Source organism: Brassica oleracea, unplaced genomic scaffold (assembly GCF_000695525.1).
Source record: "Brassica oleracea var. oleracea cultivar TO1000 unplaced genomic scaffold, BOL UnpScaffold01079, whole genome shotgun sequence".
NCBI lineage: Eukaryota > Viridiplantae > Streptophyta > Magnoliopsida > Brassicales > Brassicaceae > Brassica > Brassica oleracea.
In genome coordinates this window covers 4,541-30,590 of record NW_013617646.1, presented here as the reverse complement: position 1 = coordinate 30,590, position 26,050 = coordinate 4,541, and the positions used below count along the sequence as shown (strand labels likewise).

The window sequence follows — 26,050 nt, the reverse complement described above, 5'->3', positions numbered from 1 at the left end:
GATTTTTTCCCTCAGAATCCTTGATGTTTTCTTGTAGTGATATAGCATTTAAAAAGGAATGAAAAAAATTGGCAAGAATATTTAAAAGCTTTTTTTCTCGAAAAACAACGAAGAGGTTGATTGTTTGTAGATTATACACTAATTTTTAGTTTTTTATTTTCCAAAAACCACTTTTTATCCAATCAAAATTTTTTAAAAAATTGATTCCCTAAAAATAAAGGAAACAAAAACTCTTCATATAGCCAATCAAGATTTTAGAAAAACAATTTTCCTATAAACTAAGGAACCCAGTTTTTACATACGTTAACTTATAAGTGAAAAAACTAGAATCCAGTTTTTACATACGTTAACTAAGGAACCCAGTTTTTACATACGTTAACTTTTTTAGTTTTTGCAGAGCACGTACTTGTTGTCAAATAAAGTAGAGGTGAACGTAGCTTTTTGTTATATATTATCTTAGCTTTTTGTTAATATTAATATAGCATGTATCAACAATGATTAATGTATATGTTCCAAAGTAAATGTATTCTTTTATATATATTTTGTATTATTTATAAATAAATTTATTATTTATATTTCTAATAAAATATGTTATGATAAATTTTTTAGGTTTTTTTTTCCAAAACTATGTTTTCATCCATAATAGAACACAAAAAACTTATTAACACTATTTGATAAATTTTAAAGGTAACTTTTAAATATTTTATTGCTATTTTGCTGTATTATTATAAAGTAATGTATTATTTTTTTTTTGTGAAAACTAAAAAATACATTAAAACCAAAAACCAAAATCAAAATCCAAAATCTAGAAACTAAAACCAAAAGTTGAAAATCAAAAACATAATTTGAAAATCAAAAACCAAAATCAAAAATCTAAAAACTAGAATCTAAAAACCGAAAACTAAAACTAAAAACTAAGCAAATGAAAACAAAACAAAAGATAATTATTTCCATGACCTTGTGGTAGAGTGGTAAGGAGATGTCTTTGTGACTTTTGTGACGCAAACACGTTTTAAATTCGATCCACTTGATGCCCGAAACTAAATCTATATGTTGAAATTTGGGATAAAATGAAAGATCTTTCGGTTACCAATTGTATAAAATAATGAAAATACAAGAGATTCTATAAAACAGAATATTATTCGGTCTTTCATATAAGAAAATAAGATATATACGTAGTAATTTTAACATAAAGTAAAATATCCAAAAATATTACATAAAATATATTGGTTTTCAAATCTTTGATTCTTCCCATTTAGTTTTGTAAATTTGAGATATTTACTTCAAATTTATATTAAAATTTGATTTCATTATATTTATATATAATTTAACATGGCATAAAAATATATAATATTGTAAACTAAAGTTGTTTAGTTCGGTTTTTTGAAATCTGTTCAGTTAGAACATGTTTATTGTAGGTCTCTTAGGTTGAATAACGTCTCTTAATTTTTTTTTAGTTAAAAGATAAGAGACTGTATCTTATATTACGCTAAGAGACCTGCAATAAACATATTATTAGTTGGCTCGGGATTTTTTTTCTCGTAAAGAATGGGCTTTGAAGGACATAATATATTGAAAGAGAATAGTGGGCTTGATGCAATTCCACGCCCACGAAGAAGTTATAAGCATTAAGAAGCATTGTAGAAGCAAAGGATTCTCGAACCTTTTAAAAATCTTTTTAATTATTCTGTTCTAACCTCTATTATACCAGCAACAAGAACTATCACACAGCTGGATGTTGCGAACTTATAAATTCGCCGAGACGTACCCATGAAAGATAGAGGAACTCGTAAATCGAGTGTTGTGCGAATGTGTTTAATTTGACTACTATTTAGTTTCTTTTTTGTACATAATATTCTTATAAGAAAATTGATTTAGGTGTACTAATTTTTCTGTCGATCACTGGTACAGACACTTCAGTCAATTAATTTAAGATAAATATAATCTTCAAATTTTAGAACCATGGTGTATTTTGCTACGATATTTTAGACTAGTTTTACCGAATTTCAAGATATACATGGATATTATTTACTGATATTTGCCTCGATGTAATTGGGAATTAATATATAAAATATGATTTTGGAATATCCAGAACTTTGAATTCTATACAATTGTTAACTAATAGAAAGAATCTAATACATTAGAGAAGAATAAAAAGACGAGAGTGAAAGCTGAGAAAGGTTAAACGAAGAATCAATACGATTTTGCTATAAGTAATACAAAATGAAGCTTGTAAATTTATTGGATCAACATCTAAACACACAGGGACCAGATGTGAAGTATTTGTTCTATCCTTGTTGGCTTCTCGTCTGGTGCACATCTCCCGTGAAACTTACGTCCTGCAAAAAAACGTTAAATCTTATTATATAAAAAACGTTTAATTCTATACGATTCCTTGCAAAAGTATCAAATATAATTTCCATTTTCTTGACTTTTGTAGTCAATTTAAAGATATGTCTTTATTATCGGGGCAACACCTCATGCAGGATGGGTCCAATCCAAATATTTTCTTTGTCAAAGAGTAGATATATCATATATGGTGACGGTACTAAAAACAATAATGGATGCGATAACAAGACATATATGTCTATATGTTCATCAACTTACACACGAAAAATCGACACGTCAATCATGCTTGCTCATGTATAAATATTCGGTTTAGAAGAAAAATTTGGCGGAATTGTCAACTTTTACTTTTCAATTGTCAAAATAATTATTTTCAAGACAATATGATAGAAATGAAAAACGTGCATGCCTAACGATAACAAACACTAATAACTATTACACTAATAGTAGCAATAATAGTCGTGATAATTATAACAATAGTGGACGGCCCCTTTGTAGGCTAAGTTTCTTTGCTTCGGCTTATTAACTTTTTGTAGGATAAGTTTAGAACGACCACTCGGCGTGATATGTTAACAGTAAAGTAGAAACTGTGTATACAGTTTGTTCTTTTCTTACTTTGAGTATAAAAAATCATAAACTAATCTATTAATTTGATAAAACTAGGCCACATAAATTAAAGGACGAGAGATAAAGAGTACCGTCATGGTAATTATAAATGAAAATTGTCAAACCAACTCGAATAACTTTTATCTCAATATATGAAAACGCGTGGACAAGAAACATAAAACGTCCGTTTGAGTGATTTGGACATTCACTTTTGATCTATAACTACTCTACTCAGACTTTTAACAAAACGAAAATGTATTGAGTTATTTGTTTATTGTAGAATAATAATTGAAACGTACCATGTAGCACGGAGGAGGATAGTGTTCAGGGTAGATAGGAAACTGGTCGTGATTGGTTGAATATGTGGTAAAACCGTCAGGTGTGGATGGCTCGGACCAGTCTGAATCTATCTGGCACTCCATGTTCACTCCGAAAAGTCTCAGTGTCTTGGAGTTACCTCTCTGGTTCTCCACCGCTTGAGCCCCTGCCATCCAGTTAATTAGCATCTCAATTAATGTAGAGAAAGATATTTAGGGTTTTTTTTTTAAAAAAAAGCTTTAGGAATCTATAATGGATAACTACATAGACTTTATGACATGTAATTCCCAAAAGGAACAAGACTTTTATCAGAATTTTTTTTCCAATTTGGTACTCAGATGACAAGCTTTACCACAATGACACGTCATGTTTATTTATACTATCATACTTATTAGTTATATGCCAATTACATTTGTAGCTTAGATGGTTATCACACATGTATATATATTTTTCCAAATAAATGTATACTGACTATTGTAACGATGGGTGTTGGACTTTGTGTCTTAGACAGAGTTTCGGTATATGGTTATATTTGGAACATGTAGCGAGCGAGTGCATGCCGGTTTTGGGCCAAGATACCGTTCGAATGTATAAGTATTAAGAATATAACTCATATATTTGAAAAATGAAAATGAATAAAGAGTAGGTGCAAGGATACGCAACAAATGTCACGCAGCGTTGATAATACGAATCCGATTCTGTTTCTATGGGCTTCCATCATTTCTTTATTTTTACTTCGCTTATAAATTTCTAGTTACTTTACGGAGCGCGTAACCTCACGCGCCCATCACAAACTCATCAAGCTAAAAAAGAGTAGTTCAAATGTTCACGTAACTTCGTATATTACATGAAAAATATTTTCACAATTAATTTTAATTTGAATAAATAAAATATTATATAATTCGTTAAATATTATTAATTCCGTTATATACCAATAGGTGCATCGAAAATGCATTTATACGTTGACAAAAAGGACTTTCTTAAATCTTACTAATATCTTAGTGGGTTAACTATTTAACTATATGGTTCACTAAGATTTTTTGTATGATAAAATATCCTAGTATTTTCATTCTGGGGCTAGACTGGATTTCGGTCCAAAGGTCTACGTTATTAAAGGGAAAAAAAATTCATATCTATAGAACTAATGAAAAAGGGTACCTGCATGAGGATAATATTGGAGCGAGGCATTGGATTGAAGATGGCGATAAGAGTCGGAGGAGGAGGAAGAGTCGCCGCGTCTTCTCCAGCCAATGAAGAACCTTCCACCGTCAACACGGTGGCGATGAAAGAGAACAACGTCGCCGGCGTCAAGTTGCTTCTCTTTAACATATCTGCTCCATCCTTTGGTCAAGACGTAACTCTGGCTACTATTCCAATAAGAGTATCTGAATCTCCATGGCTTACCTTCCTCGTCCTCGAAGCAGAGGAGTAATCCCTTCTCCACGGCGTCTACGGCGGCGGCGGCGAGAGGGAAGTATCTCTCGGCGTGCTGTTTAGGGATGACGAGGCGGTTTAGTTTTCCGACGTCACTTGGGGTTAAGGGTTTCTCGAAAAGAGCTTCTTTCTCCTCCACGACTTCATTTTGCTGGTGGTGTTGCTGCTGTTGTTGCCACATGAGAGAATGGTAGTGGAACTCGCTTGAATATTGGTTTATTGACATTTGAATGAGAGAGAAAGAGATGGAGATAGCAATGAGAGAGAGAGATAGACGGCATATATTTGCTTGAGATACCAATGCTGAGGTTACATATATCTGCTTCTATTTATATGTGTCTATATATATGTCTTTTGAACAAATATGTGTATGAGTATGTTTGGAAGAATTTTTTTTACATATAATTCTATTATAAATCATATATATATGTAAATGTGTAAGATATGCGTGTGTGTTTCTGGTGTAATATATGCAATGATATACTCCATATGGTGTATATTACTGGACCTATTTATGACATCCATTGAAAATTATTTTAGTATTCCTGATATAAATGTAAAAAGTTCACCGTAATATAAACATACAAACTATACGAAAAGGGGACCTATAAATCTAATATATAGGGATTGTTATTTCCTTGTAGTCTAGGGTGTATAGATTCACATTTTGGTTCTTATAATATATGTAGGTACATATCTATATTTACTTGCGAGATTTTCTTTGTCGGGATGAGGCACATGTTAACGCATTATCCTCCATTTTCTAGCTTACTACTAACTTATCAAGCACGTGCATTCCATTCACCACCCAACAAATCATCCAATTACTTCATTCTTAAATATGTTAGATTTTGACATACCGACATTGGTATTACGGGTAAGCATAACTACATACAGTTTTTTTTTTGAACTGAGCATAACTACATATAGTTTTTTTTTTTTGATTATACACAGTTTTCCCAACGGTTTCCTAGGCCCAAGGGACTAATCTGTGTCGCTGCGGCCCGAATATGAAATCCGCAGTGGCCGGAAATCGAACCCAGGTGGCCGTACTCACAGCTGTGAGCCCTTTACCACCAGAGCTAGACGCTCCGGTTATAACTACATATAGTTTTCTTCTATTTTTGGTTTTACATAAATTTATTAAATACTATTTATTTGATTTTCGTTAATAATTTGAATTTGTGACCCTACGAATTTCATAGAGCAGGAAGAAATGTATAAATCCACAAATAGTAAGGTAGAAAATCATGAAAAAAAAAAAGCAGATACCGAGGAACTCTTTCATTTCTTGGTTAGCTTTACTTCGGCGTCTACCTACGAGAGATCGCATTAGGAGATGGGGAATGACTGTGCCGGAAGGTTGTGTCCTATGTTCTACTGCTGCAGAGACCCATCATCATTTATTCTTTGAATGCAGCTTCTCCTCCTCTGTGTGGAGCTATTATGCTGAAAGAGTCTGGCCTAACCCGCCTCAAGACCTTCACTCAGCAGCGGCATGAATCTCTTTGTCGCGATCCTCCTCACCGCAAAAACAGTGTATCATCAAGCTCTTGTTCCAATCAATAATTTATCATATTTGGAAAGAAAAGAACATGAGGATTTTCCAGTCACAGGTTACTCATACCCCTACAGTTCGTGCTGCAGTGGATCGTCAAATTCGGGACCGGTTGCTGTCCATTAAGCCATCTCCATGCTTCCAGCCTCCTCTCCTGCAAGTCTACTTCGCCTTCACAAGGCCGCCTTCTCCTTTGCTTCCTCTCTTTTATATTTCCTTGTTTCTTGTTTGGGGTTGTTTTGTTTGTTTGTCTCGCTCTAATAAGTTGATAAGCAATATGTAAAACTCTTGAAAATGGTATGAAATTTAACATGATTATCAAAAAAAAAAAAAAAAAAAAAAAAAAAGGCAGATACATGCATGGACCAAAAGCCTTGAAAAGATCTCTTGTCTCTTAACCAAAAAGATTTCTATGTACAGCCTTTCCTTATTTAGTTTTTCCATCACGTGCATGACACATCTCATTAATGTCTACGTATAATTCACAAGATTTCGAAATTGTTTCTCTGGCTATTTATTTTACGTGAAATGATAAAATATAAAATATGTTCAGGATAATAATTACTTTATATAAAAAGAACAGATAGCTTTGTGTTTCCGAAGAGAAGAGTCGTGGGAGGGATAGAGATAAGATCTGTCTTCAACTGTCTGCTCCTTCTCTCTTCAGTCGTGTTTCAATCCTCTCCTCACATTCTCCCCTTCACAAACAAACATAAAATAAATAAGAATATATTTCTTTTTTTTTTGTCAATCAAAAATAAGAATATATATCATAAATGTATAATGTTACGTAAACCCAAAACAAACTATTTAATTTGTAGGCTCTGAAAAAACTTCTCTGATTTGTTACTTGCCTTTTGTTTTATGTATTTCCGACTAGTCTGTCCTCTTTGTTTCCCTTTTCGGACATATTTATCACAATCTGTTATTTGTGGCTCTTCTCATGAAATTTATCGTTATTATTAATGCTAAATTCGTACATTTTTAAAATCGAATTTCTAAAATCTTAAACGTTATTTTAATATAGATCTAGTTCCACATTATTTTAATTATAGATCGAACGTTTTCGTTAATTTGATCACACATTTGGGATTATAGGTTAGATATACTCAACATTAGAGGCTTGAATAAGAAATAAATATCCTCAGCTTATTTCTGTAACCTTAATTACCAGCATTAGCAGTGATATTTTGAAAACAGAAAACTACAACAATCGAGTGAGTTTTACAATAAATGTATGTTTTTTCTGGAAAGTTATGGTCATCTAGCATGATATGGGTAGCTCAATCGTCGATTTCTAGCTGTCCACCAATTTTTTTTGTTATCATGGGAATTCCAAATGCTCTGTAGGACAAAGACAAATCTACCCAAATTAAAGCATGGTTAGATAGCAAAAACAAATTGAATCTAGATAACGGAAATTGCAGCCAGAAATCTACCCAAAAAAATATTACTTCCATTTCATAAAAGTATCACTTCACACCATTAAAAAATTAATTGAAATATATTTATGTTCTTATTGATATGTTTATTTGATCAATATTAATTAAAATAAATAAAATTATTAATAAGATCAATGTAATTTATAATTAATATAAACTAACAATAACTATAATTACAAAAAAAAATTTAAAATGAAAATTTTATTTAACAAGAAAAAATGTTAAAAATGATATTTTTCAAAAGACAGAGAGGATACTATTATATTTTTATTTTCAACACTGGTGACGGGTTGAAATTCAACATCCTGTACTACAACTTATGTTGGTGATATTAAGCCAGTTACAAAAAAAAAACATAGGTTGGTGAAAAAGAAAATGCAAACCACAACGTAGATAAATTGTTGGATCAAGTGTAATGATTAATGTGTAACAAAATACGTCATATATATATATATTGTCAGACAATTTTAAATCTAAAAAGGAAAAGTTAATTCAAAAATTTATGTCCACCAAAAGGTATTTCTGTACTTTTTTTGTAAAAAAGGCTTTCATTCAAATTTAAAACAAAGTACAGATGTGATACATAGTTTGAGAAAGTGTGATACATGAATTAGACATAAAAAGAGCTATAAAAGTTTGAAAACTTAGTACAACTCTTAGCTTAACCAAACTAAAAATGATATTAATGCGCTTGATAGGAACCTCGACCTCTACGGCCTCGTTTTCCTTTTCCACGAACTGTCATCCATCCCATATCTTGGTACTTTTGTGTCGGTTTGATCAACTGAACCCCTCTTGTCATGCTTCCAACTTCATCCATTTGTTCAGTAATATGAAAATCACTTTCCATGTTACTAACATCTTGGATTGACTCGGTTGAAAGAGGAGTCATTTTTAAAGGATCACTTGCTGAGAGTATTGTATCCTCATCCATGATAATTTCTGATGGAGCATCGTCCATAACTTGTAAAGAAGTGTGAGCAGATGATGTACCTGCTAGTGTAGAAGATAGAGTAAACTTTGCATTCGGAAGTGAATTACCGTGAGTAGCAGGGCTATCCTTGTGAGAATTAGCTACCTGAGGAGACGTAAACTCTGTAGTTGCTGGTGAAGAACTAATGTCCGTTGAGGATGCTACTGGCTTCCCGAATTCAAAGGGAACATGTTGATTCTGCTGGACATCAGAATCGGTATTATCCAAAAGAGAGTCTATATCAACTATTGGGATATTCAAATCCTTGTGTTCAGATCTTTTTTCATCTGTTGGTGGAATCTTGTCTTCCTTTAGTAGACACCTCTTTGCTTTGTGACCTAAACTTCCACATCTTCCACAAGTTGATGGAATCCAAGAGTAGATCACATCAACTAAGAATATGTTACCAAGCTTATCGTCCAATGCAATCTGTTTGGGAAAACTTTTGTCGAGCTCTATTTCAACCAAGATCTTAGCCTCTCCAATGTTTAAGGGATCCAGCCTTGGCTTATGTGTAAGCATGGGCTCACCTAGACCTGAAGCAATGTGCGAGATTCCAAGTCTAGAGTAGCAGTTGGTTGGAATATTTTGTACGGTCACCCAAGCTGGCACCGTGGAGACCCAAGCTGGCACCGTGGAGATTTCAGGGATTTTTAAAGAACCTTCAGGATTCCAAGGAGCCACAAACATTAAGCAGTCGTCTACATGCCAGACGCAACGCTGAATAATCCACTGTCTTGTCTCTTTGTGTGGAACATGGAAAAGGTAAGAGGATTCTCCTAGTTTTCGACTACCAATTTTGCAGCTTCTACCCCAGAGACGGTTTACAACAGCATGTGTAAGACCACCCGAAGGAGCAGAACAGCGATGAAATTGCCCAATCACATATTCTCCTACATTCCCAGGGCCAAGCTGAAGTACCTTAGTTGGAATGATGATCTCAGGAGTGCCATCAAGTCTGAAAGTTGGCTGGAAGCACGATACAAGTTCCTCGTAGCCGGGTTCATCCTTGCAGCCCATGGAAAGCGGAGTGAACCATCTTCCTTTAGTTCTGGAGGCGGCAACTGTGTAACTGGGAGGTTCGGTGAAGAAGGTACTTTCAGCGAAGATTTCTTCTTCTTAAAGTTGGTACTTTCATCCAGTGAAGGCCAAAATTTCTCAATCTGGCTCTGCACCAAGTGTGGATCATAGTTGCAAGGCGTTGATGGCTCAGGTGGTGTACAAGGAGAAGGGAACTTTAGAACAAGTGGCTTTGACCATGCTCCCATTGAAGGTACGAATAGTGATGGTTCTTCTTCCATAGTATCTTTGTTTGGTGAGGAATATCTAGTTGTGTTTGAGGAGCCTCAAGAGGAACAACATCAAAGATCTCGTCGTTACAGTGAAAGGTTGGAGGAGCTGTGGTCGACAAAGGAGCAACAGAGTTGTGGTCAGCAATTCCGACAGAGTCGTGGTTGTTGTTATTGCTTTGCGACGGAGGAGTTGTGGTCGACGAAGGAGCAGTGGAGCCATGGTTGTTGTTGCAGGGCAGCGAATCTTTCTTTCGGAAAGGTGGAATCTCTGGCAAATCCATGGAAATTTAAACAGAGACAGATTGGATGAGTGAAGCACAAAGATTGAGGATTGGATTTGATCCACCGTAGCAGAGGAGAAGGCAGAGCAAGAGAGCCAACGGCGGGGCCGCCGTTTTTTTTTTTTTTTTTTTTTTTTTTAAGGTATTTCTGTACTTGAAATAATAAATCGGTCAAGTGATAATGGGGTACCTCATCCTCTATCGCCGCGAAACTTCATCAACTTCCAAGTAGATTCATCTATCAGGTAAACTATTTTTCTTCACTTCGACATTAGTGTGTCTCCACTACTACACTTTACCTTACATGTAATCGGTTTATAAGAGTTAGATACCTCTTGAAAAATAAAACCAAGAGGAACATTTTCCCCTCAAAATTTGTTGTGGTCGCTTTATCATCTATTCTTATAATTTCTGTGCCTTCAAATTTGACTACATATTTAAAATCTAGTTAATTAACGTTTTCCTGAAGTTTTGGTTTTATGTTAGATGATTTTTAAAAGCATTTTATTTTTCCAATTGAACATAGCAATTATTGACAAATTTTAATTTTCAGATTCAAAGTTACCGAGGCAATATACAAATCTGTATGGTTTTTAGACAAAAAGCCAAATTATCAATTACAAACCAATAAATTACAACAAAATAGACAGTATTGAATTTGTGTTCGAAAATCATATTGATGATAAATCATGCATCATAGCAATATAGCATGCCAATGTTACGCTGCAGAGACTGCAGTTATTTCTTAGCGAATGTGATCATATAAAAATTGAGTAGATAAATAGTACTATAAGAAAATAAAATAAAACAATAATTTGAACAGCAGAGAAAGAACATGAATCCGTAGCGAAGAATCAAAAAGAATCTTCAATAAATATGGATAGATAAATTGGAGAGACAAACAAATTCCAAGAAATTGTAAAAGTTGAGGACAGATTTTTGGATCCAGAAAAAAGAAGATATGAGATTGAAACTAAATGCAGCTGAGAATTATGGGAAGAGACTTCCACTGCTGATAGCCTAATAAGCTTTGACAATGCACGAAGGTCATATATGCTCTAGGTTTATGGGATTTTGCTTTGATGTACCATTTTGATTCCATTTTTCGCAATTGTTATATTCCTGTTTTATCATCCTCATAACTTCTTTTATTTAAACCCCTTTCACAAAAAAAAAAACTTATTTTATTTACTTATTATTTTTTCTGTTTCAACAAAAAAAACATTTTAGAGTTTTTGCACATATTAAAAATTATTTAAATTTTGATTATAAATATATTATTTTATAATTAACTATTTTCACAATTTTAACCAATCAAAATTTAATAAAGAAAAATAATTTTTTGAAATTTAAGATTTATCATTATTAGTTACCTAATAGAAATATATTAAAAATATAAAAATAAATATTTCTTTTCAAAAACATAGATCAATTTGAAAAAGAGAAAATAGTAAGTTTGATCCAAACCATGGTTTACTCGCAGCACGATTCAGTTTAATAATTTATATATTATACAGTGTAAGTTTATATTATATACATATAGGTTTACGTCACCGCTTAACATGACATTGTAAGTTGTATACGTCGCGTGTATCTGAACCTTATAGATATACCTTTTAATATAAAGAGCATCGTAGATATTTAGTAAAATTTTCCAATGGGGCAGAAAAGAATTATGAAGACCGCAGATATGGACTTGAAGGCCGGTAGTGACGACAATCGCTAATGCTAACAAAAAGAAAATTTATAGACAAATATTTATAATAAGTTTTTCTTATCAATTAACTATGTATGGTGTGATGTTCTACAGTTGTTTGTGTCTAAAATAATATATTTTTTTCAACTAAATAAATATTATTTTAAAATAGATTTCCATAAAAGTTGTTACGTAAGCTGCTCTGTAACATATATAAGGTCAATTCTATTGAGACATTAAAACACTAAATTTGGTATAATTTCTCTGATAAATCACCAATAATAATGCTATTTCATCAAATTTGGTGTTTTATGAATTGTGTTATACAAAACTTAGTGTAACACTCATCACACCAAATTTTAAAATAATATATATTTTTAATTTTATTTAATTATTAAATATTAATATTATTAATTAGTTTTATTTTATAGTTAAAAATAAATATTGTACTATTGTATTTCATTTTTATTTTCACATTATTAAAAACTAAAATATTATTTATATTTTTAGTTAATAATATAACTAAGTTAGTATTATCAATTATATCAAATTGTAACAAAATAAAATTAATTTTAATTTTTAAATGTATACACTTTTATTGAACTAATTTACATAAAATAAACAAATAAATAAATATAGAATTTGTTTGTGTCATCAACATAAACAGACTCATGAAGACTCATAAATAAATAATTATGTAGATTAATAAAAAGAAAATAAAATTTTTTGAATAAATAATGGAAACATCAAATTACCAAATTTCTTAAAATAATTATAAAATATAATAAATATAATTAGTCAATTATAAATAGTTAATTTTTAAATTATTAAAACTAAAAGTAATAATATATAATATTATTTTGGTATAGAATTTGATGTGAAGGTTAGAGATTGAAGATAAAGTTTAACACTAAAGTATTAGTCAACACCAAATTTGATGTTATAGTTGGATTAACCTCAAATTATTTTAAATGTTTTAGGCAATCCTCTTATATTTTTAGGTAATTCTCAATTTTTATTCGGTTTTCTAGTCAGCCAGTCTCGTAACGAAAATTTAAAGAAACAAAGTTTTTTTATTGTTTCAAAATATCCAAGTAGATACCTTTAAATTCTTAAAGCATTTAGATAGTGGTTTAAATAAAAAATAGTTAAGCAATATTTAAAAGAGTAATGTTTAAAAAAAATGATGCCAAAAAAATGTTTAAAAAAAAATTGACAAAAAAATATATAGTTAACAGAGCATTTTCAATATTCTATCTAGCATCTTTAGCTCTGGTATTAAATTAAATCCATCGAAATAGATGTGAAAATTTCTTTAGGATTCGCGTGAACATTCACTGACGACTTGACTTTATTTTGTTCTCATATAACCTGAGAGTATGAGTATAAAACCATAATCTAAAAGACCATACGGTTGGTTCCAATTCAGTTTTAGTTTTTTTAGCTCCAAAAATATAAAAAACATTTGGTTATATGTGAATATTAAAAAAAAAAATATGTGAATATCGGATCGATTTTTAGTTCAGTTTTCAATTCTTGGTTTATATACCCATACGGCCATACCCAAGGTAAGTGTTATCAATCACATATAGAACATATATTAACGTTAAAGAATAATAAATAATACGAATATCATACACAGTTTTACTATTGAAAAGCAGTTAAAAGAATAAATAAATAATCATGTGTAAGAAAATCTAGAATGTTTGAGCTAAAATCATGATTAATCCGGACTCTTAGGGTGGCTAAGAACCCGTTCTTACCTTTTAACTAAAAAAACTAAGAACTTTTTTTTAAATAAGAGATATAAGAACCGGTTCTTAACCGAAAAATATAAAAAGAAAAGCAAAAAACAAAAAAAATATCAAATTATGAATTAAAAATCCCAAGTTAAGAACCCGGATTAATCATGCTCCTAATCTTTTGGCTAGGCGAGCTGTGATGCAGTATCAATCAGTGCTCGTTTCATGGCTTTCTAGCATCGCATTTAAAATGCAAGAAAGACGCTTCGTTTTTTTTGAACTGAAGAAAGACACTTCGTTGTTAAAAAATGTTTTTTTTTTTTTTTTTTTTAACTTGGAGGTGTCCCGGACTTCCGGAGATGTCCAGACTAATCCCCAAGGGGAAGTGCAGCCCACAGATAAATCCTTTTTTCGGGTATTCAAATGAGCCCTAAAGCATAAGCCCATATCCGTGTGGGTGACATGGATGGACAGTTCGCCTCCGCCTGACGTCGAATCCGTGAGCATGACAATTAGCCCCCAAAATCCTTACCAAGCGGGCTACCTCATCCCGTCAAAAAATGTATCTTTTATTGTATGAATTATTTATCATTTGGAGTCAAAGAAAATATGAACCTTTTTTTATCAAGGATTAAGTTCGATATGTAACTGATAAAAAATCTAAGAAATAGAAACTAACAAATATTATTAATCATTAAACAAGCAATTTTTGGTAGTTCAGTCATTTGAAATGGAAAAGTAATATTTTTCTACTGTGATTTCAATTATAGACCACTAATGCACGATAAAGGATTAAGTAATAAAAATATCTCACTTCGCATATCCAGATATTAATCTGGCTTTTGGTTAGAGAATCATCTACTTATTAAAAAATAATTGTCATTTATTTTCTACGATTCGTTCACAAGTGTCGTCCTTAACCTTGTTCGCTTCTCCTTGATTAAGCAAATACTTTGTACGTCGTTTCAGAGATGGTAGCAGCCAAAAGAAAGTAGGTCCTAAGACTAATTTAATAGTCAGCTAGTAATTAGTACTTCAGCTCGTAAGTATAATAGAATTAAAAACGATGATGTATAACTAAATACATAAAAATACATATTAGCGTCGAAAGTAAAACATATACTGATTTTCAAAAAAAAAAAAAGAAGTAAAACATATACTGACAAAACAAATATTATCATAGAAGTACCTCGAAGTGTACCCACGTGCCACCACGTACACCTACGTCTAAGTATGTTGGCACTGTGCATGTACTGATGTTACACAAATGTACATATACACGTACGATATTCGTAGACTTTCGATATGAAAATTAATGTAGTATTCAGTAGCAGACAGAGAATCCAAGTTTGATTTAGTAGGTGTCTGCCACACCTGGATTAATACTTAAGAAGTACATTGTAAAATACATATGCAAGTTCCTTGCACTTAGATGTAATTAACAACAACTAGCTTATAAATACAGAGAATTATGGCAAGAATAATGCAGGAGTACTGACACAAGTGAGATGTCTTAAACAAATGTTGTAGGCTTGTAGTTAAGTGTCTAATTAACTTGGTAGTCTATAAGTAACGGGGTATATAAAGTTAGTAAGAATCCGCTTCATATGGACATGAATATTATTTAATTTACTTTATCTTTACGAATAATATGGTTAGCGTGTATTATAACATGGACAATAGTCATGATATTTTGAGACCCAGCTTTGATACTCTATGATCTGCTCGATACATGGACCCTAGCTTGGGCCGGTTTGAAAATATTCTCGAAAAAATGAAGGAATATATATCCTCTACTTCTTTTTGGAAATATCTGTGCATAGACCGGAGAATGAATCTGCAAAAAGGAAAAAAAAAATTGATAGGAGCCCAATTAAGACCGGTCAAGCATATAAAACTGGAAGAACTTGATCCGGATTCAAACTTACTAATTATTCTGTTTTCTGTTACATGAAATGCTAGTTTAGACAACAAAAAAAAAAAAAAAAAAAAATAGGGACTCGTTGTATTTCTTTTCTCCCAGGCACCATCTCCGAGAAAGGGTATTATCCACTGGTTCTTTAGTTGCTTCCGGGAGTTGACTTCTTTTTTGGCGGCTTTTCACCAACTTTTCTACTGCAACTTTCGAATCTCCCACCACTTACGGTAATAACCGTTGGACAAAGGACTTCTCTGGTTTTTAACCATCGGGTTCTTCCCCCGACTGACCCAGTCGGAGGGACCGCCTTCTCCGGCCATCTTCACCGGTGAAGTCCGCTGCTATTGGCTTTACCTTCGTAGTTACCAGAAAACCTAAGTGACCTTCTTGGAAGATCTTGGTTGACGGTTTCTATGGCTTCGAAGCAAATCTCCAGTTACTACCCAGTGTAGTTTTCATCAACAGTGCTCCCCTGCGTTACCACTTACTACTGTCTGTAGTTATTTCTCAGTCTTCAGCGGCATACCTTCCATTCCTCTTTGGCATAGTTACAGTTACTCTTGAGGTCTTACATCTCCGACTCCTTAACATGGCCCACCGCTATTCGAGGTCGGAGAAAGGAAAGTGGAAGGATGCTATTCTACCTCCGAAGAAGCCTTTGGTCCGCATACCGGAATCTAACAGCTCTGAACTCATTGAGCGTAACAAGCTTACTCTCATCGGTAGAGTTACAAACCCTTCTGTCCAGAAGACAAGGGCTTTAGTTGACTTCTTTCTCCAGCATTGGAATGTTGTCGGTCGCATTACAGGCAGAGATCTCGGCCCAGCTCTGTTCCAATTCAACTTCGAGTCTGAAAAAGATTTGCAGACCATTCTATCGAAAGCTCCATACCACTTTAAAAAGTGGATGATGATCCTTCAACGATGGGAACCGATAGTCTCCGACACCTTCCCGGCTTCAATTCCGTTTTGGATCAATGTTCACGGAATTCCTCTACATTACTGGAATGAAGACACAATGAATGCTATTGGTGTGGCCCTAGGCCCTGTGGAATCTAAGATTGCTGATAAAGCTCGTCTTCGAGTTCTAATTAATGGGTTGATACCCTTGACAATGAAGATGGACATTGAGCTCCCGTCAAAAGCTGTTGTGGAGGTGGAGCTCGAGTATGAAGGCTTACAGAAACATTGTTTTCTCTGTAAGGCTCTCTCTCATGAGGATGAGGATTGTCCCAACCGAATTTCCTCACGGCACCCTATGGAAACCAGGCGAGATTTGGGGATCTCCCAGCTAAACACACTGGAGAAAATTGAAGAAAGCAAAAGGAGACAAGAGGATAGAAGAGTTGCACGCTCTCGGATTCCCCACCAAACAGGAGCACGATGGACTAACTACAAAACCTCAGACACAGAAGGTTATCGTAACTCTTCCAGAGATATCTCGTCTAAACGTAACTCAGAGAGGAGCTCGGCTTTTGAGGAGAACCGAAGACGTGTTGATGATCGTACTCTCCCACGTCATAACTCTCCATCTCTCTCGAGAAGAACCTCACCAAGAAGGGATTCACAAGATCATGGTTCGTCAGCGTATGTCGCCCCCGAGAGGTCTCGTCGTGCAACTGATGATCGTGCTATTAGAGTTTCCTCCTCAAAGGAAGCTAATTCCATATCATACCCCTCTCCGCAAAGGAGCCCAAAAGAAGGACAGAGGAAAACAGGAATCTCTTCCCGCCTCTCTGACCCTCGAACAGATAATGCGGGCAATGAAGGTCGCGCATCCGCTAAGGATCGTCTCTCAGTCCAAACTCAGCGTACTAGCAAATCAGGCCAATCAGGAGCTACCTCGAACTCAAAACGTTTGCAGGAGGTGGAAGTTCGTTACTTGGAAGACACGCCAGTAGCCCCGCAGGCCCTCATCACTACTCGTCCATCGAGTTCTAATGTCTTTGACTCCGGAAGATTAGGCATATGTGAACGATCTCCCATTCGAACACTTAGCGAAGATAGGATCCACGTCTCGCTACGTTTGGGACCCCTCGGTTCAGACTCAGAGAGTGGTGACCCGGATGGTGACTCTCAAAGCTCAGACCTCCCTGTTCTTTCAAAAGCAGAAGGGAAACGTGTGGTCGACTTACCACAGGCCAAAAGGAGAGCTACCTCAACACAGGGTACAACTGGCAAACGAAGACGTGTAACCAAGACACATGAATCTCCACGAAGGAAGCTGCTGATGGATGCAATTGGAGCGGGCACAAGAGGTAAATCGAATACCTTAAAGAAGGCTACCACTATCAGGACTCTCATTCCAACAATCGTGAAGAAGGGGAAGGATTTTCGGCTTCCTCCAAAAGCTCTTCCTTAGCCTGTGTTAGCTGGAACTGTCAAGGAATTGGACCAACCTTGACGGTCCAGCGCATAAAAAATTTCCGTAAGAAAATCTCGCCGGCCGTACTTTTTCTTATGGAAACAAAGAACCAGGATGAAGCCTTCTTCAGTCTGTTCAGAAACTCAGAGCTCACAAATCACTTCACGGTCCCCCCTATTGGAGTTTCAGGCGGTCTATCTCTCTCGTGGAAGTACGAGGTCCAGGTAGAAATTTTGTTCTCATCTACCAATATTATTGATACCCGTATTGAGGCCCAAGGAACGTTCTGTTATGTTTCTTTTATCTACGGAGCGCCTCTGGCTTCGAACCGTCCGGCCTTTTGGCAACAGCTCACGGAAATTGGTGCCTCCAGAGATGATTCATGGCTCATTACCGGAGATTTTAATGATCTCCTCGACAATTCCGAAAAGGTTGGAGGACCGGTTCGCTGGGAGGGCTCGTTCCTTTCTTTTAGGAGCTTCGTCTCACAGATGGGCCTATGGGACCTCCAACATGCTGGTAATTCTCTCTCGTGGAGAGGAACCAGATATAATCATTTCATCCAGTCGAGGTTGGACAGAGCAATGGCAAACTGCTCATGGTTTGAACAGTTTCCGGCTGGGAGATGTGAATACCTTCGTTTTGAAGGCTCTGATCATCGCCCCATAGTTGTCCACTTTGATGCTACCTGCAAAAAGAAGAGAGGATTATTCCGCTTCGATAGAAGATTGAAGGACAAGCCCGAGATTCGACAAATTGTTGTTGACCAGTGGAAGGAGCGGCCAGCAGAATCTGTCCTTTCCAAGATTGGTCGTATCAGGGCTAATATTATCCAATGGGCTCGAGAGCAGAACCTAAATAGCAACCGAGTGATCAGGAGGATCCAAAAGGAACTTGAAGAAGCACTTTCTAGTGCATCACCAGAACCCAACAACATAGCTAGTCTCGCTACAGCGCTGGAAGCAGCATACAAAGAGGAGGAGTTATATTGGCGTCAACGAAGTCGGATCCAATGGCTTCGGAGTGGAGATCGTAATACCGGGTTCTTCCATGCATCTACAAGAGGACGAAGAGCCTTGAATAAGTTTTCAGTTATTGAAGATGCGAGTGGAAGTTCTGTGTTCAAAGAAGATGAGATCGTTGGGGCAATAACAGACTACTTCTCCAATATCTTTACAACTCAAATGTCTGAATCATCTTTAGTGGTCCATGAGAGTATTTCCCCTAAGGTGACCTTAGAGATGAATCAGACATTGACTGCTCCCCCTACTCCGCTGGAAATACGAGAAGCTCTTTTCTCGATTCACCCCGACAAAGCTCCGGGTCCGGATGGTTTCTCGGCTAGCTTTTACCAATCTTTTTGGGATATTATTGGAGATTATATTACAAAGGATATTCAGTCTTTCTTTGAGTCAGGCGTGATGGATCCAAGACAAAACGAAACCCACGTGCGACTCATTCCGAAAGTGAAAGGGTCTAAGAGAGTTGCAGAGTATCGGCCAATAGCTTTGTGCAACACGCATTATAAGACCATCGCCAAGCTTCTGACCAGACGTTTACAGCCCCTTCTCCCGAGCCTTATCTCTGATCATCAAGCTGCGTTCGTCAAAGGTTGGTCTATTGCAGACAATGTATTGATAACACACGAAGTTCTTCATTATCTCCAGCACTCCGGAGCCTCAGTCCGGTGTAGTATGGCGATAAAAACTGATATGAGTAAAGCCTATGACCGGATTGAATGGAGTTTCTTAGGGAACGTCCTGAAACAATTTGGTTTCCACGATGTGTGGATCTCGTGGATTATGACCTGTGTCTCGTCGGTCTCGTACTCGTACCTAGTCAATGGAGCTGCGCAGGGGCGAGTTATACCGTCGAGGGGGATACGGCAAGGCGACCCCTTATCCCTGTATCTCTTTATTCTCTGTACGGAAGTACTTTCGGGTCTTTGTAAGAGAGCACAAATGAAAGGAGAGGTGATCGGTATCAAAGTCTCCCGCAACAGCCCGGCTATCAACCACCTCTTATTCGCGGATGATACCATGTTCTTTAGTAGAACAGACCAAAGGAGCTGCAAGTCGCTTATGTCGATTCTTAAGCGGTACGAGGATGCATCAGGCCAGAGCATTAATTTTGATAAATCATCCATCACATTCGGAGCCAAGACACCAGGAGAAGTTAAGCGGCGTATCCGAGAGCAGTTCCAAATCACAAATGAAGGAGGTATTGGCAAGTATCTCGGATTACCGGAACACTTTGGAAGGAGAAAGCGCGATATTTTTGCTGTCCTGGTGGATAAGTTAAGGCAAAAGGCACATAGTTGGACTACTAGATTTCTCTCCGGTGCCGGAAAAATGGTCCTTTTGAAGTCAGTTTTAGCGGTGATGCCTACATACTCCATGTCTTGTTTCAAACTGCCTCTCTCCCTTATCAAGCAACTTCAATCAGTACTTACGAGATTATGGTGGGATCTATCCCCGAAGATCAAGAAGATGTGCTGGGTCTCGTGGAGTAATCTATCTAAGCCCAAGAATGCTGGAGGCCTTGGGTTTCGGGAATTAGCTCAGTTCAATGATGCGATGCTAGCAAAAATTTCTTGGAGGCTACTCAAGGATCCTAACTCCTTGCTTGGTAGGATTCTGTTTGGCAAGTACTGTCTTCATACTCCCTTCCTCGAAACACCGGTGGCAACAGGCATATCACATGGGTGGCGAGGTATTTTGGTGGGACGGGATCTCTTAGCGAAGGGACTGGGTTGGGCTCTGGGTTCTGGACACAATGTGGACATCTGGACAGAGCCTTGGTTATCTACCTCAGACCCATGTGTCCTAATGGGACCTCCGACTGAGGGAAACAAAGCGTGGAAAGTCAGTAACCTGATTAACCCTGCATCTCACGACTGGGATGTTAAGCTCATTAGAGAACATTTACCTCAGTATGAGGAGGCCATCCGAAGACTAATTCCGAGTGCCTTTCCATTGGAAGATGAAAGGGTCTGGCTCCCTAATGCCTCTGGCGTCTACTCGACGAGATCTGGGTACGCTATAGCTAAGCTTTGTAATGGCGATGCTTTGGACCGAGTTTTTGATTGGAAGAAGAACGTGTGGATGGTGGATACGTCACCAAAGCTTAAACACTTTCTCTGGAAGACGAACAGCAAAGCCCTTCCGGTAGGATCGGTACTGGAAAGCAGAGGACTGAGTGTCGCTGCTACTTGCCGTCGCTGTGGAGCGCCAGAGACTGAACTCCACGTTTTATTCCACTGTCCCTATGCAATAAAAGTCTGGGAACTGACTCCGTGTATCCATAAACCTCTGATGAATATCGCTTCTATCGACCAGTTCCTGTTTCACTGTCGCAAGCTGATCTCTCTTCCTCCAACGGGCTTAGGATCAACCCCCCTGTATCCTTGGATCCTCTGGACCCTATGGACAAATAGCAATAAACTATGCTTTGAGGATGTTTATTTCTCTGAAGAAAGTGCGGTCTTGAAAGCAATTCAAGATGCTCGAGCTTGGAAGGCTGCTCAGACTCATGTCGAAAAGCCTTCTCTACCACATTCTGTGGTCCCGTCTTTACCTGTACAATCTGACGTAAGGATAACTTCATGAGTTTTTTTGGTTGATTAAATGACATTATGTCCAAATTTATTCAATGATATTTTATTAAGGTAACTGAAAGAGATAAACAATAAAAAAGGAAGTTTAAATTCATTTAAGCATATTTTATTAATGTAACTGAAAAGACAAGTAATAAATTAGGCAGTTTTATTCGTTTTAGGATATTTCATAAATGCAACTGAAAAAGACAAGAAAAAAAAATAGAGAGTTTAAATAATGAAGTAAGAACATTTTTAAATGGGTACTTCTTTTTTAATAATATAGATGACTAGCATGGCCATTGTTGGATTGTATGGGTCATTTTGGATTTGGTATAAGACATGGTTTTTATTTCATTATCAACAAAATATCTTAATTTTCTTTTACAAAAAGTATATCTTAATTTGATTAATACAAAAGAGTTGGCGACACTGATGTAATGCATTCGCTATCGTTGACTATATAAGAAATTACAATTCAAAATGTAACCGTATATATGCATGCAGTGGATATAGTCTGTCAAAAGAAGATATTAGGTTGAGAGTAGGAACCGTAAACAAATAAACAAATATATGATACACACGTGATGTCGTCGGCTTATATATATTATATCACACAGATTAATATCACCGGATAATGTTTGTTAGTTATAAACTTAAAACTAAATAATAATATAGCCAAATTAATGTAGATGTACTGTTTTAATGTCATTTAGAAAATTAAGGTGGGTTTTCACAAACCATTTCTAATTACCATGTATTCTAAACTAAGGAAATTGAACTTTTAACCATTTAATTAGTCATTAAATATTTTTTAATATATAAGGAAATGTCAAGAGCAGGGGTGGTCCTGAGCACAACGAATTGAAACATCGGTATAGGATTTCCAAAATTTTTCAAAAAAATTACATAGAAAAAACTCCCAAATTTATAAAAAAATATATTTTTTAAGAAAATCGTCACTAAATTGTTTTAGACTCCTCGCATCTCAGGGACCTCTCTGGTCAAGAGGATGTATTTAATCAATCCCATTGTTCATCATGCTGATGTAAAACACTATTGGCCTTTCCTTTTCTCGTTCTGCCTTTTCTGGTGGTTATTACTTACTAGTCAATTATTTAATCAAGAAAAATGTTCTATAAACCTAATCGATTGTAATAGGGTTGCCCATCCCCTGTTGTTTTTTTCTGAAAAAAGGCTTCCCATCCCCTGTTGTTTCTAAGAAATATATCAAGTAATCACACTGAAATCATTGTTAATTCTCTCTCTCCCCCTTTTTGTTTATAGATTATTTTTATTTTTATTAATTTCTCTTTTATTATTAACAAGTTATGAGTTATGATAAGTCATACGGTTCTAAACAAATAATTGCAAAAAAGAAAGATACATATATAGATACCAGAAAATCGAATCAGAAATCCAATAAACATATATATTAGGAGTCGATTACATTTAGCGGTGTCCACCACAGTTTCCTAGTCCACCATTTGTGGATTACCAATACATCTCCTTAAACTTTGTTGATGGTTTAACCGGGTTTCTTTGAAAGATTCGTTTTTCTGAAGGTGTTACAAGATTCATTGAATCCGTCTCTGTCTGAATTCTTTTATAGATTGTGGCCTTTCTCTTATTCATATAATTGCATTAAACTTTTATTTATATTTCTACAAATTTACTTGGAGACTTGGAGTCATAATTCCTAACTTATATATATATGAATTGAAATTACATGTTATGTTACGGATATGTGACGAGAACACCACCTATTCAGTCATGAAAATTACAAAGATTCGTCACACTCCCTCTCTCTGAAAATGCCTGTTAAGTGTCACCGCATATTAAGTCATGCAAGTTTCTGGTGAAGTTTGCAATTGATTTAGGGTCGCTTTGAGAATATGCATTGCTTTGCTGGTAAAATGTCGTGCTAACCGTTTCTTATTTATATTCTATAGTGTATCGCCGACCCTTGTTATTTTAATATAAAGCACGGGGGTGATATAATTGATAAGATCGTATGATATCATTATTTAATCTATAACTAGATTTTGACCGTACATATATTTTTTATTTTATAAATGTATAATTTTGATATTATTACAAATGTTTTAATATATAATTTTCATTTTAGTGTTATATATTGTGTAACTCTATAATATTACTATTTATATTTATTATTCGCAATTATTAATATATATTAATTTGCATAATACATTTTACTTTATTATTTATTTTTATTATTTACTAATATATTTTCGAGTTAAGTACAATAAAATAACAATTTGAAATAATCAAATAGGGAATCTCCTTTAAAATATGTTTTTTTCTTCAATTTAATTTTTTTGCATATAATACATTTAAAAAAAATATTTATATTATAGAATATATATATATATATATAAGATAATTTATATTTATATGTTGTGTTTAAAAAATATATTTTAACATATACCCATTAATATTTTACGGGATTTATAAAATACACTATTTTATTTAAATAATATAGCTATATTATTTTAGTAAATTTATTACATAGTAAGTTATGATATTCAGTTTTCTTTTCTTTTGTTATTAAATTAAGATTTCAAAATATTAGATTACTTTAATTTTTCAACATAGTTTGTTTTTTGCTATTAAATTTCAAAAGAGTTATTCTTTATTTTCTATGATTTTATCTTTTTAAATTTTTTAAATATTATCATTCTGAGTTTGAATATTTGTTTTCAAAATTGTATATTTTGTCAAGAAAATTTTGAAAAATTACAAAACTATTTTTGAGTTTGGAAGATTACATGAATTTTGAATTTTTTTTTGTTACTATATTAATATATTATTTTATAAAAAATATTTGAATTTTGGTAAGATTTTTAAAATTTCTCTCAACAGATTTTGTTATAATTTTTAAAAAAAAATTATTAAAATTTGATATGTCATTAATATTTTAATGAACTATTAAAATTTCATAGTGTTCTAATAACATTTTTTAAAAATATAATATTTCAACTAAAGTTAGTTATATACTATTATATTTTTTGTAAATATAATATTTCAACTAAAGTTAGTTATACTATTATATTTTTTGTATATAAACATTTTTAAACAATATATTGTTGAGAGTTTCAAAAAAAGATAATACATAGTTGTATATAATTTTTTTTTACCAATGTTAATAAATTTATTTTTTGTACAAAAATATTATATAGTTTACAATATGATGAGTGATAATTTATTTAAATGAAACAATTTAAAAAAATAAAATAGGTCAATTTCCCTATTTAATATAATTTTATCATATTTAATTCATAAAACACTTCTATTATTATATAATACTGAATATAATTATAAAATTTTAGAAAAATAGTATATATAATTTTTATTATCTTTGTTTTCATAATAAAATTTTAATTAGCATTTATTTATAATAATATTATACTACTAATTATGAAATTAATTAATGTGTTATTTTATAGAAATATTTCAAATTTGTAGTTGGTTTATTATTAATGTAAATAATCAAATATGTCATATTAACTATTTTTTTGTAACTGGTCCTATTATTACTTGTTAATATTAGATAAAAATAGAATTATAAATTAATAGATTAGACTACTTTTATTTTTGAGAATTTATAATATCAAATAAATAAGACAATATAATCAAATACTGCAAAAATTCATGCAAGAGGTAACCATGGGCCATCCCTTTCTTGCCCTCTTACGTATCTTTACGACTCCTTCATTGATCTTCATCACTATATGTTTTTTTAAGAACTTTTTGTACATACCACTTTATGTTTCTTACACTAAGATTTTACGGTTACTAGTATTCGTTGTACCGATATCTATTCTATTAAAATAGCAGTGTGACCCATTGATAAAATTAGGGTCCAACAATTATTTCAACCACTTATTATTGTCTTTATATAAATGTATCTAATGTTATTAAAGCACTAACCACGTTCTATTTGTCTAACAAAAACAGTTTTGTTTTTCTTTCTTGAAAGCAACAATTACGTATTTCTTTTTCTTTTTGTAACAAGAAGCAACAGTTACGTATTTCTTTCACAACAAAGTTCGATTTATTGATTTAAGGATTGACGAAGCATATAGTTGAAGAACAGAAACATAGACGATGGTCAATGAAGAATCAGAATGTGATGGTGGATTCTTATATAGCCATGTGTTATCAACAATCGGTGCCCTATTCTTAATAGGTTGCTTACTGCCATGAGTTGAACTGTTCCTAAAGAGTGTGATGGCGGGTTCTAAAAAACAATGGTCAAGTTTGTTTTGTGAAGAGAAGACGAATTCTGAAACCTACAATGGTGGTGCGACGGTGATGACGTCACTTGGTTCATGACAACCAGTAACCTAATTTCAGCATGTGTTGGACTTATTATGGTTGTAAATTTGTAATGGATTATGTCAAAACCATTTTGTAAAAACCTTTTGGGCTTAAGCAATGAATCAAACATTGACAAAAAAAGT

General features: G+C 34.1%; 1 protein-coding gene across 1 annotated transcript; it reads right to left on the bottom strand.

Annotated features, from left to right (window-relative positions):
• Window positions 1-2,081: 2,081 nt before the first annotated feature.
• On the bottom strand, window positions 2,082-5,070 carry LOC106320819 (B3 domain-containing protein At2g36080). Its single transcript, XM_013759171.1, has 3 exons — window positions 4,429-5,070; window positions 3,252-3,436; window positions 2,082-2,339 (listed from the first exon to the last, which is right to left on the bottom strand). Exons 1-3 carry the CDS (start codon window positions 4,928-4,930, stop codon window positions 2,289-2,291), a joined length of 738 nt encoding a protein of 245 aa, XP_013614625.1. The 5' UTR covers window positions 4,931-5,070; the 3' UTR covers window positions 2,082-2,288.
• Window positions 5,071-26,050: the final 20,980 nt, after the last annotated feature.

What these genes read in the sequence shown, in the direction of transcription:
- LOC106320819 (XM_013759171.1), bottom strand. Translation starts at nt 4,930, where the DNA reads ATGTCAATAAACCAATATTCAAGCGAGTTCCACTACCATTCTCTCATG. An exon ending in CCAATATTATCCTCATGCAG is followed by an intron (nt 3,437 to 4,428) that starts GTACCCTTTTTC and finishes ACTGGATGGCAG; the next exon opens with GGGCTCAAGCGGTGGAGAAC. An exon ending in ATCCTCCTCCGTGCTACATG is followed by an intron (nt 2,340 to 3,251) that starts GTACGTTTCAAT and finishes GTTTTTTTGCAG; the next exon opens with GACGTAAGTTTCACGGGAGA.